The 10,825-nt window shown below is 41.1% G+C and overlaps 1 protein-coding gene across 1 annotated transcript; it reads right to left on the bottom strand.

Moving 5' to 3' along the window:
* Positions 1–8,212: 8,212 nt before the first annotated feature.
* Positions 8,213–10,434, bottom strand: LOC105051977 (uncharacterized). The gene is made up of 2 exons (XM_010932645.4): positions 9,979–10,434; positions 8,213–9,189 (listed from the first exon to the last, which is right to left on the bottom strand). The coding sequence occupies exons 1-2, from the start codon at positions 10,370–10,372 to the stop codon at positions 8,405–8,407; spliced, it is 1,179 nt and encodes a 392-aa protein (XP_010930947.2). The 5' UTR covers positions 10,373–10,434; the 3' UTR covers positions 8,213–8,404.
* Between the last annotated feature and the right edge of the window lie 391 nt (positions 10,435–10,825).

Here is a 10,825-nt window from a genome sequence, read left to right on the forward strand (position 1 = left end):
TCAGTCGGTCGGGGAAAGGTGCGCCCGACGTATCTTCAGTCGGTCGTGAGCCGATAATTAGCCGGTGATGGCATCCGTCAGTCGGTCGTCCCGACCGACGATCGGTCGGTCGGAGTCGTCAGTCGGTCGGGCTGCCAGTCGGTCAGGCCGTCAGTCGGTCGGACTGTCAGTCGGTCGGGCCGCCAGTCGTCGGCCGCCAGTCGGTCGGTGGGTATCCCCCAACACTTCCGATCATGAACCTTTTGTATATCCGGCTCCCAGCACCCAAAGTCATCCTTTTCAATTTCTCATCTCCACCTGAGGATCTTTTCTTCTCATTTTTCTTTCGAAGAGTCTTCAGCCAAGAAGCCCACTTTCCTCCGAGAAGATTAGCTCTGACCTCCAACAAACTCAACCATGTCATAACGTATTTGCTGAGATGCGTCAGTAGCTAAATTTAATGACCAGGTGCATCTTAAATCTGATTCAAACATCCCTCAAAGGGTCTCAGACGGCATCTCCAGCCGACAACTACTTGTTTAATATTTTAAAAACCAGAGATGAACGGCAGATCTAAATGGTCCGGGGACACATGACCCTGCCATTTTACCGAGTCGGTTATCTGCGTCGCCCAACCGCTGATCCTGAAGCCGTGAACGCCCATCTCAAGTTACAAGGAAAAATGTTATAAAATGGAGCATGCCAGGAGGAACGCTGCTGGGAAACAGATCTAGTGTTTCTACCTTACCTTATCCAACACTCACCGCGACCTTAGATCCTAAGAAAACTACTAGATTGTCTCCTTGTGGCTCGGAACCAGACATATTGATTTGTCTTCTTCTCCTTCCGCCAAATTTATTAAGGAAAGCTGATTTTGTGCCAGACAGTCAACCTGATATATAAGAAAACTTAACCGGCAATGTCTCTCTCTTTTTTTTTGTTCTTATATGTCTCTAAAAACTATGCGACAGGTACAAGACTTATCTTAAATATTGTACTTGCTTAATTTTCTAATCTCATATTTTATAGGCGTGAACAAAATGTAAGCTGGCTAGCATGTAAAATGCTATTTGGATGCTCAAACTTATGTGTAATATACTAAGAAAAGGACCGAAAGCTTGGAGAAATCTTGACACATTATTATTCTTTATTCTTCTTCCCTCCTCCTTGTTCTTTTGTTTTTTCCTTCTCTTTATTTTTATAATATTTTTTTCTTAATAAAATTATGAGGCAGCATCTGGCTACATCCATTCCCTCAGGAAAAAAAAGAGAAAGAAGATATGTACGGTGCTAATTATTTGGAAAAATTTTATCTATAGAAAATATAAAATGCCCCATCTCTCGGACTTCCTTGATTCTTTACCTATTTTCAGTTGTATAATCTTGTCCGCCACAGGTTTATCCGTAGATATAAGTGCAGGCATCAAAGTGGTCGTGTATATCATGGTTCAATATTATCAGTGATTTTTGTTATGGCCGATTAAGAGAAGGAATTTGGTTGTGCTTTTTTGATTCGAGATTTAGTGAGTATTCGGTTGTTTAGCAATAGATTATTGATAGTATTAAAAAAATATACGGGTCATCTGTGGCACATGATTTATACAGAGTATGATGTAGCATTCGACGGTGTCAGCACATATTTATTCCATCTCATCGCTTTATTTTTGACATATACTCTTATTTATTTTCTCTCTATGTTTAGTAAGTTAACATATATTCATATTTAGCCTACACATCTATTTTTGATTTTTTTCTGTTTAGCAATTCTACTTTTGGTTCTTTGGCCTTACTGAATATGTAATCAAGATGTTCTTTTTTCTTGTAATTACTGTAATAGCTGGCATTGTAATCTACAAATATTCCTATTGGAGATCCATAAAATCAAGGTGTGAAAATCAGAAATTATCTTTAATAAAGAAATTACTATTGTCATGGTATCAGAGCCCTGAAGCTCCAACAAGCATCCCTTCTTCCTCCTTCTTCAGTGCTCTCTCATAGCCACCAGTTCATCTATCTCCACCTCCTCCAATCCCTCTTCTCCTCCTCCACCAATCACAACGACCCCTCTCACCTTTCTCCTCAATAAAAAAATTACCATTGTCATGGTATCAGAGCCCTGAAGCTCCAATGAGCATCCCTTCTTCTTCCTCCTTCAGTGCTTTCTCATGGCCACCAATTCATCTATCTCCACCTCCTCCAATCCCTCTTCTCCTCCTCCACCAATCACAACGACCCCTCTCACCTTTATCCTTAATAAAGAAATTACCATTGTCATGGTATCAGAGCCCTGAAGCTCCAACGAGCATCCCTTCTTCCTCCTCCTTCAGTGCTCTCTCATGGCCACCAGTTCATCTATCTCCATCTCCTCCAATCCCTCTTTTCCTCCTCCACCAATCACAACCACCCATCTCACCTTTCCATCTGCACAGCATTTTCTATCCATCAAGTTGAATACCTCCAATTTTTTGATTTGAAGAAAGTAAATTACTCCCTTCTTAAAAGGTCAAGGCTTATTTGGATTCCTCGATGGTTCTCACCCACCACCCACCGATCCTATTGCTGCTGCTGCCTGACAACAACAAGATGCCCAACTCGTAAGCCTTCTCATTGCTTCATTATCTGAAGATTTGGTTCTCCTTTTTCTTGACAAAGAGACCAGTTTTAAGTGCTGGAGCACTCTTCATGAAGCCTTTGGTTCAGCATCTCCTACCTGACTCATGTCTCTGCATCTGGAGTTGCAGAATCTTCATCAAAAATCAGATGAGACCGTCACTTCTCTGCTTCGACATGCAAAAGCTGTGGCTGATGAACTTGCTGCATCTGGTAATACCCTCAAGCCTACTGAATTTAATCTACATGTGCTGCATGCTCTATGTGATGATCTATAAGATGCGGTCCCTAGTATTCTCAATCGACATACTCCTCTGACATATACTGAACTTCATGGGCTATTACTTAGCCATGAAAGCATACGGACATTCAGAAAATTAACTATTGCTGATACTACTTTTTCTACCAATCCTATCGCCAATACCGCTCAACGGTCCCCATATTCTTCTACTGACCCTAGGCCCTCTATTGGCCGTGGCTTTAATCGAGGTCGTGGGGGGTGTGACAGGTTTAGTCAAGGTCGTGGTCGTTTTGGTTCATCTGGTGGTCGTGGTTCTCAATGGTGCTCCTTTTGCAATCGTAACAACCATTCTAATGCCACCTGCTTCTATCATCCTCAGCAGCCCTATCCATATTCACCACAACCCAACGTAAATTTCTCATATTCACCATACTCAAATCCAAATCCATCTCACCATCACCCTAATCTGCCACTTCTCCCTACTCCTCACCCATCCACCACCCTCACCTGGTACCCTGATACAGGAGCATCTCATCATGTTACTCCTGACATTCATTCTATATCCTCCTATGTTGAGTACATTGATCCTGATCAGATGCATGTAGGCAATGGTAAGGGATTACATATATCACATATTGGTCATAGTTCTTTTTCGCCTCCTCACTCTTCTCTTTCTTTTCAATTATCTAACATCTTACACATTTCCTCTATTTCTAAAAATTTACTTTTCGTGCAATAGTTTGCAAAAGATAATAATATTTTTTTTGAATTTCACCCATATCATTTTTTTGTGAAGGATCGAACCACCAAGACCACAATATTATCTGGTCTGAGTGAAGGAGGATTATACACTCTTCATTCCAGCCCTTCTTCTTTATCCGCATCTGTTCACATGGCCGAAAGTACCACTCTTGATGGTTGGCACAACCGTTTGGGCCATTCTCATTATCGCTTGCTTCGCTCCATGGCGAAGACCAATAATCTTCCTTGCAAGTCTATATATCTTCTTCCTCTTTGTCCCTCGTGTCAGTTAGGCAAGTTCAGTAAGTAGCACTTATCTCCGTCCCATCATCGTAGTCAATTTTTATTAGACCTCATTTATAGTGATGTTTGGGGTCCTTCTCTTACTCCATGTTTATTAGGACACCGCTACTATGTAATTTTTGTTGATGACCATAGTAAATATATTTGGTTCTATCCATTAATGCGCAAATCTGATGTGTTCTCTATTTTCTTACAATTTCAAGCTTTGGTTGAACGATATTTCTCTCGTACTATTAAATCAATCTAAACTGACTGGAGAGGAGAATTTTGCTCTCTTCCTCAATTTTTTAGTAAAATTGGCATTATCCATCATATCGCAGCTCCCCACACCCACAAGCAGCAAGGGGTTGTTGAACGTCGTCACCACCATATTACGAAAATCGATCTATCTCTTCTTGCTCATGCATCTGTACCCATATTGTACTGGCACTATGCCTTTGAAATGACTGTATTTCTCATTAATAGGATGCCATCTAAAGTCTCTAGTGGTGTGTCCCCCTTCGAACTCGTTTATAATAAACCACCATCGTATGCCTTCCTACGAATTTTTGGATGTCTATGCTTTCCCTTTCTTTGTCCTTACAATCATCATAAAATGGAGTACCACTTTCAACCGTGTGTGTTTCTCGGCTATAGTCTCTCTCATAGTGCCTATCGATGTCTTGATGTGAAAATAAATCATACATATATCGCTAGGCATGTTCGCTTTGACGAATCTATGTTTTCTTTTCAGTCTCACTCTCTATTAGATTGTCCACCACCACCACCATCTCCCTCTTCCCTGCCATGGGGTGTTACATCACTTCGACCTCTACAAGAGGCCAACCTTCCACCATCCATTCCTCCATCTCCTTTGCCTCAGTTGTCCACCTCACCATCGTTGCATCCCCCATGTCTCGGTCTGCCCCAGCACCTCCCCCCATGACCGTTCTCCCTTCCAGCCCCTCTAGTATTACAGACTCTATACTTGTTCGGACCAGATTACTTACCGACCCTTATTGCAATCTCTTATCCGCAAAGCCGTCCCTTCCCATATCTTCTCCCATGATAAGTTTCCAGCGAGACACAACCTCTTCTAAACAACCTACCCAACCCACCCGTACACATTCCATGGTGCTTCGACCCCATCCCAAACAACTATCCACCCTCACTAGCACTATCCTTACCATAGAACCTACTTGTTATACTCAGGCATCTAAACACTCTGTGTAGCGTGCTGCAATGACTGAGGAGTTTAATGCTTTAGTTCGTAATGGTACGTAGTCTCTTGTTCCACGTTCATCTCAACAAAAAAATTTGGTTGGGTGTAAAAGGGTGTACAGGATCAAGAGAAAGGCTGATGGCTCTCTCGAGCGCTATAAAGCATGCCTAGTTGCAAAAGGATTCCACCAGCAGCTTGGTCTTGACTACAATGAGACATTCAGTTTAGTTATCAAACCTACCACCATTCGGACTGTTCTAAGCATTGCCATCTCTCAAGGTTGGTCCATCAAGCAATTAGATGTTCATAATGCTTTTCTGCATGGCAACCTGATAGAGGAAGTCTACATGTCACAACCTCCAGGATTTGAGGATCGTGACCATCTAGATTATGTCTGTCATCTCCATAAATCTCTATACGGGTTAAAACAAGCACCCCGTGCCTGGTTTCACCATCTCTCCCAATTTTTTCTCAGACTAGGATTTGTTGTCAGTAAGACTGATCCTTCATTATTTATTTTGACGAACTCTCATGTCCTCTATGTGCTCATCTATGTTGATGATATTTTGGTAACTAGCAATGACTCCAATCAGATCTCTCTACTTCTTCGTCAGCTCACTACAGAATTCTTCATTAAGGATCTTGGTGATCTTTATTTTTTCTTAAGAATTGAGGCTGTTCAAAACTCTATCGAATTATTATTATCTCAAACCCGCTATATTAGAGATCTTCTTTCAAAAGCAGGCATAGTTGATTGTAAACCTGTTCAGACCCCAATGGCCATGACACAGAATTCTGATTCAGGGGGTGCTTCTTATCCAGACCCTATACAGTATCGCTCCATTGTTGGAGCTATTCAGTATATTACATTGACACGCTCTAATATTTTTTTTGTAGTGAATAAAGTATGTTAGTTTATGCAGTCTCCTAGTTTTGATCACTCGATCATTCACAGAATCAGAATACAAGGCCTTAGCAGATGCATCAGCTGAACTAATCTGGCTTGAGTCATTATTTCAAGAACTTGGCTATCCCTTACATGGCCCCCCCATTCTATGGTGTGACAATATTGGGGCCACTTATCTCTCGGCCAATCCTATTTTTCATGCTCGCACGAAGCATGTCGAAATTGATTTTTATTTTGTTCGTGAGCGTGTTGCACGATATCAACTATTTATTCAGTTCATCTCCATCCAAGATCAGCTTGCCGATATTCTCACCAAGCCCTTGGGTACCTCATATTTTAGGTTCCTAAGGAACAAGTTGAAGATTCGTGATCCTGACTCTTTATCTTGAGGAGGTGTGTCGGCACATATTCATTCCACCTCATCGCTTTACTTTTGGCATATACTCTTATTTATTTTCTTTTTATATTTAGTAAGTCAACATATATTCATATTTAGTATGCACACCTATTTTTGGTTTCTCTTTATTTAGCAATTCTACTTTTGATTCTTTGGCCTTACTGAGTATGTAATCAAGATGTTCCTTTTTCTTGTAATTGCTGTAATAGCTGATATTGTAATCTACAAATATTCCTATTGAAGATCAATGAAATCAAGGTGTGAAAATAAAAAATTATCCTCAATAAAGAAATTACCATTGTCAGATGGCAATCATCAAGAAATAGATGGTCATCAAATAAGATATTCTTACGTAGGATTGAAATCGGATCGGATACCAGCATATCTATATCCATATTTTTTTTATCCAATGAATACAAATACAGATATGGATATTATTTGGATATAAAAATTTATATTCATATTTATTTTAAATAAATATAAATATAATTTAAATATTATAAATATAGATATAATTATGAATATTATTTAGATAATTCAACTTTATAAATATGAAGTCAAAGATATTACTAAATAGATGATAAATCAAGTTAATAACATACTTATAAAATTGTATATTTTTTTAAAAACTTAATAATTACTATATAAAATTATATGTAAATTTAGATATTTAGATACGAATCAAATAATTATCTATTTATATTTATATTTATTTTTTTGATAAATATAAATATTAATTAAATTTTTATTTATATTTAAATTAATTTAAATATAAAAATAAATTTAAATGAATGATATCTATATCATTTTCATCTTTATCCTTACGTGTCATATATGGTCGATTGTCTTTAATAATAACAGTCATGGCGGTTGCCTGGATCTGCGGCATAAATAGTGCAGAGGATCCTATATCGCCCAAAAATGGTATCTGCTACCAATCCCCATGTCCGCAGGCTTGCACTAAAATATGCAATTTTTTATGACGCACCACGTGGCTCGGTGTTTCTTTATTTGTGAAGGGCCATTGGCCGACAAGAGAGTCATAATTAGGTGTTGACAAGATAAGTACCAAATTGGATGCCGGATGATGATCACATGTTGTGGTACCATTGGCCCTCAACATATCTCCTACCTAAGGTTCTCCCGGACCTTCTCAAGTTGTCACCGCAGTAGATAAATCATCGTCAGACATCTACAACCGTTTAATATTAGTTTTATTTATTTATTTTCACAAACAAGTCCGCCGTAGAAGTAAAATTATATAAGGCGTGTGGAATTGCTGATTAGTTCTGCTTTATTCCATTACAATCCACAACCTGCAGTACTCATATATATATATATGATCCACATCTTGTGAGTTACTTTGACCTTGTCATAAGCCATCATTATGCTAACTCCTCTGTACGTCGTCGGTGTTGAAGTTTACTTCAAAGAAAACTGTGGTCGGTCAACTTACGATAAAGCATGGAATAAACAAACCATGTCTAGTCAACATATGTACGTCTGATTAGATTATCATGCAAATTTCTTTGATCTTTATATACCGTATTTCATTTCTCATTGCAAACAAATTCTTCTGCTAATAAATGGATTTGAATCCTTTTTCCGGGAGGTTTGGTAAATAAAGGCACCCCAATTACTTTCATTTTCAATAATTTATTTTGGAAAAATTACTAAAACAGGAAGAACGCCAGTAGTTTAATGATTCTTTATAAATAATAATTCTAATTGACAAAGTCCACGGTCATCCATCAAATTCTTCTCATATGGACGTGCCGGTACCTAGTATAAACATAAAGCGTATATGACTGGAATTCTGTATCTAGTCTAGTATAAACATAAAGCGTATTTGACTTGAATTCTGCATTAATACAATAACAAGCCATTGAATACAAGAATTGGAGGAAAATATATAACTTCCTTTTTCTCTTCGTAATGACCCCAAAAGTAATACCAGATCACATGTTAGGAAATAATAACAAAGAAAACGAAAACGACGCTCTAAGACTGGAAGCAATAAAATGTCTATTGCGAAGAAGATGGCGGATCCCGGCCAGAATCCGTCGAGGGTGGCGCCGGCCAGCCCGCTCCACTCCCTCCAATCCCACTTCCCGGCGGCCGGAGATAACCTCTCTGCTGCTCTGTTCCCCCTAAAGGATAATGCAGGGGAAAAGCAGAGGAGGAGGAGGAGGAGAAAGGAGGAGCAGCAGAGGAAGAAGAAACGGAGGAAGTCGCGAAAGAATGAGAAGCCAGTGAAGAAGTGTTCGGCAAAAGAGATGCCATAGAAGAACTCGAGTACATCATTTGTTCCAAAAGGGCCGTGGGAGAAAACGTCCGGTATTCCCCTGTCCCCTGTAAGAGCCTTGAGTACTCCACATAGTCCCTCGAGGCACCGGAAGCTTGAAGTCGAGCAAATGGTTGGGATTCCAAGAGAGTCACCGGCGGCGGAGTGGGAGCCGGCAGTTGAGGCGCAGGAGAGATGGGTGCCACCGGTCGAAGGTGGACATTCTCGGGGAAGTTCAGCTTGGCTCGGTTTCCTCTGAAGCGGAGTGCGGCCTCGTCGTAGGCCCGGGCGGCGGCTTCGGCGGTCTCGAAGGTGCCGAGCCATACGCGGGCCGCCTTGTGTGGGTCTCTGATTTCTGCCGCCCATTTTCCCCACGGCCGCTGTCGGACTCCACGGTAGCGCCGCCTCTGCCCTTGCTCTGGCTCGGTGCCGGCGGAAGCGGAGGGCTCCTCTGTTGTTGAAGCAGGGGTTGGAGGGGTGGACGACTGGGTGGCGGTTACAAGGCTGTAACGGCTGGGCTCTGATGCTGTAGACAACGAAAGAGAAGAGTAAAGAATAAGATATAACACACAGAGAGAGAGAGAGAGAGAGGTGGCAAGCAGTAGTATATGGAGTGGTGGATTATTCTGGTAAGGGTGGGGACTGATAACTGGGAGAGAGGAGGGGCCGGCAATGGAACAGGAGCAGACAAGATAAACTCTTTTAGATGGTTACTGTGGTTTTTCTTGGATTCTCTTGGAGATAAGATGAAGGGCTAAAAATCTAGATAGATACCTTTGTCAGCCTACATGAACAGAAAAGTTAAAGTAGATAGCTTCGGGAAGATATATCTATATATCTTTGTAGCGAAGATTCAAGACAGTTCGATATCTATTACAAAAGTAGTACCTAGTATCTATCAGTAAGGCCAATATAGTATTTTTCTTTTGGTGAATGGGGAAAATATCTAATATCCTATTTTCTAAGTGTACATACTTTATTATGTTTTTCAAGATGCGAAGATATATAGTTTCTCTGAATAGTCTTAATTCTTTTCTAGTATTCATCTTATTAAAAAAACTTCATCATTTTAATATGAACAGAAGAAAGAAAAAAAAAAAAAAACATTCATAACGTCCACTTTAAAATCTGAGCAACCTTGGATGTGCTGCTACAATAGGAAATAAATAAAACGAACGTCTTAAAGAACAAAAAAGAGCAAATGATAAAATGATATTAATCTCTTGCAAACCTCATTGGAATATAACAGAACAATATTTATTTGATCATATTCAGTACTGTCGCAGAAAAATCAAAAGAAGAACCGATCGATCACCTGCTATAATTGTTGATGATTCCCCGGAGGCCGGGGAGCTTCCGAACTCCGCCGCGAAACCCCGGTAATACCTCCAGAGCGACTCCGGCATCACCTCCTCCCTCTCTCTCTTCATCCCACCAACGCCGACGCCGCCACCCTGACCACCCATCAGCGGCGGGGAAGACGAAGACGAGGAGGTGTACGAAGGCGAACCGACCGCACCTGCTCGGCCCCCGGCAACGACATGCGTCAAGGCCGAAACCATCATCGAAATCTCCCTCTCTTGACTATACGGCGAGAACATCGCGGCCGCCGTCTCCGACACCTGCCCTTCTTCTTCGGTGCCGCCGCTCGCCGCTACGGGCTGGTCGAGTTCCTTGTCGTCTTGTGGATTCGCCACCTTGAAGCACATGTAACCCTTCAAGTTACTTCTCTCGGCCGAAAGTATCTTTCAACCGGTCGAAGCAAGGAGAAGATAGGGGGGTATAGTATATATATATATATAAGTTGAGAGCTTATTTCAAACTAAGAGCGCCGCCTAAAGCACAGCAACAGAGTCCCCACATTTCGATAGTTTCGTGAGCCTTCCTTCTTCTAGTTATTAATAATTAGAAGGCTGTAAATGGAAATATTTTTATTTTTTTTAAAAAAAAAGAAAAGAAAAGGAGGAGGTGCTGACCAGAGAACGCGTGTTCACACGTGACGCAGATTGAGCGCCGTGGGTTTGGCAGCGGGATGAATCGTGGAGTCGGTGGGTGCGAACTTGGGCGGGAAATGGACGGTCGAAGTTGAGTAGGATTCCACAACGTCGGTGATGGACACAGATAAGGACGAGTGGGGTAGAAGGGGATTCCTAGTTGGATTC

Source organism: Elaeis guineensis, chromosome 9 (genome assembly GCF_000442705.2).
Source record: "Elaeis guineensis isolate ETL-2024a chromosome 9, EG11, whole genome shotgun sequence".
NCBI lineage: Eukaryota > Viridiplantae > Streptophyta > Magnoliopsida > Arecales > Arecaceae > Elaeis > Elaeis guineensis.

What these genes read in the sequence shown, in the direction of transcription:
- LOC105051977 (XM_010932645.4), bottom strand. Translation starts at nt 10,372, where the DNA reads ATGTGCTTCAAGGTGGCGAATCCACAAGACGACAAGGAACTCGACCAG. An exon ending in ATCATCAACAATTATAGCAG is followed by an intron (nt 9,190 to 9,978) that starts GTGATCGATCGG and finishes CGTTGTCTACAG; the next exon opens with CATCAGAGCCCAGCCGTTAC.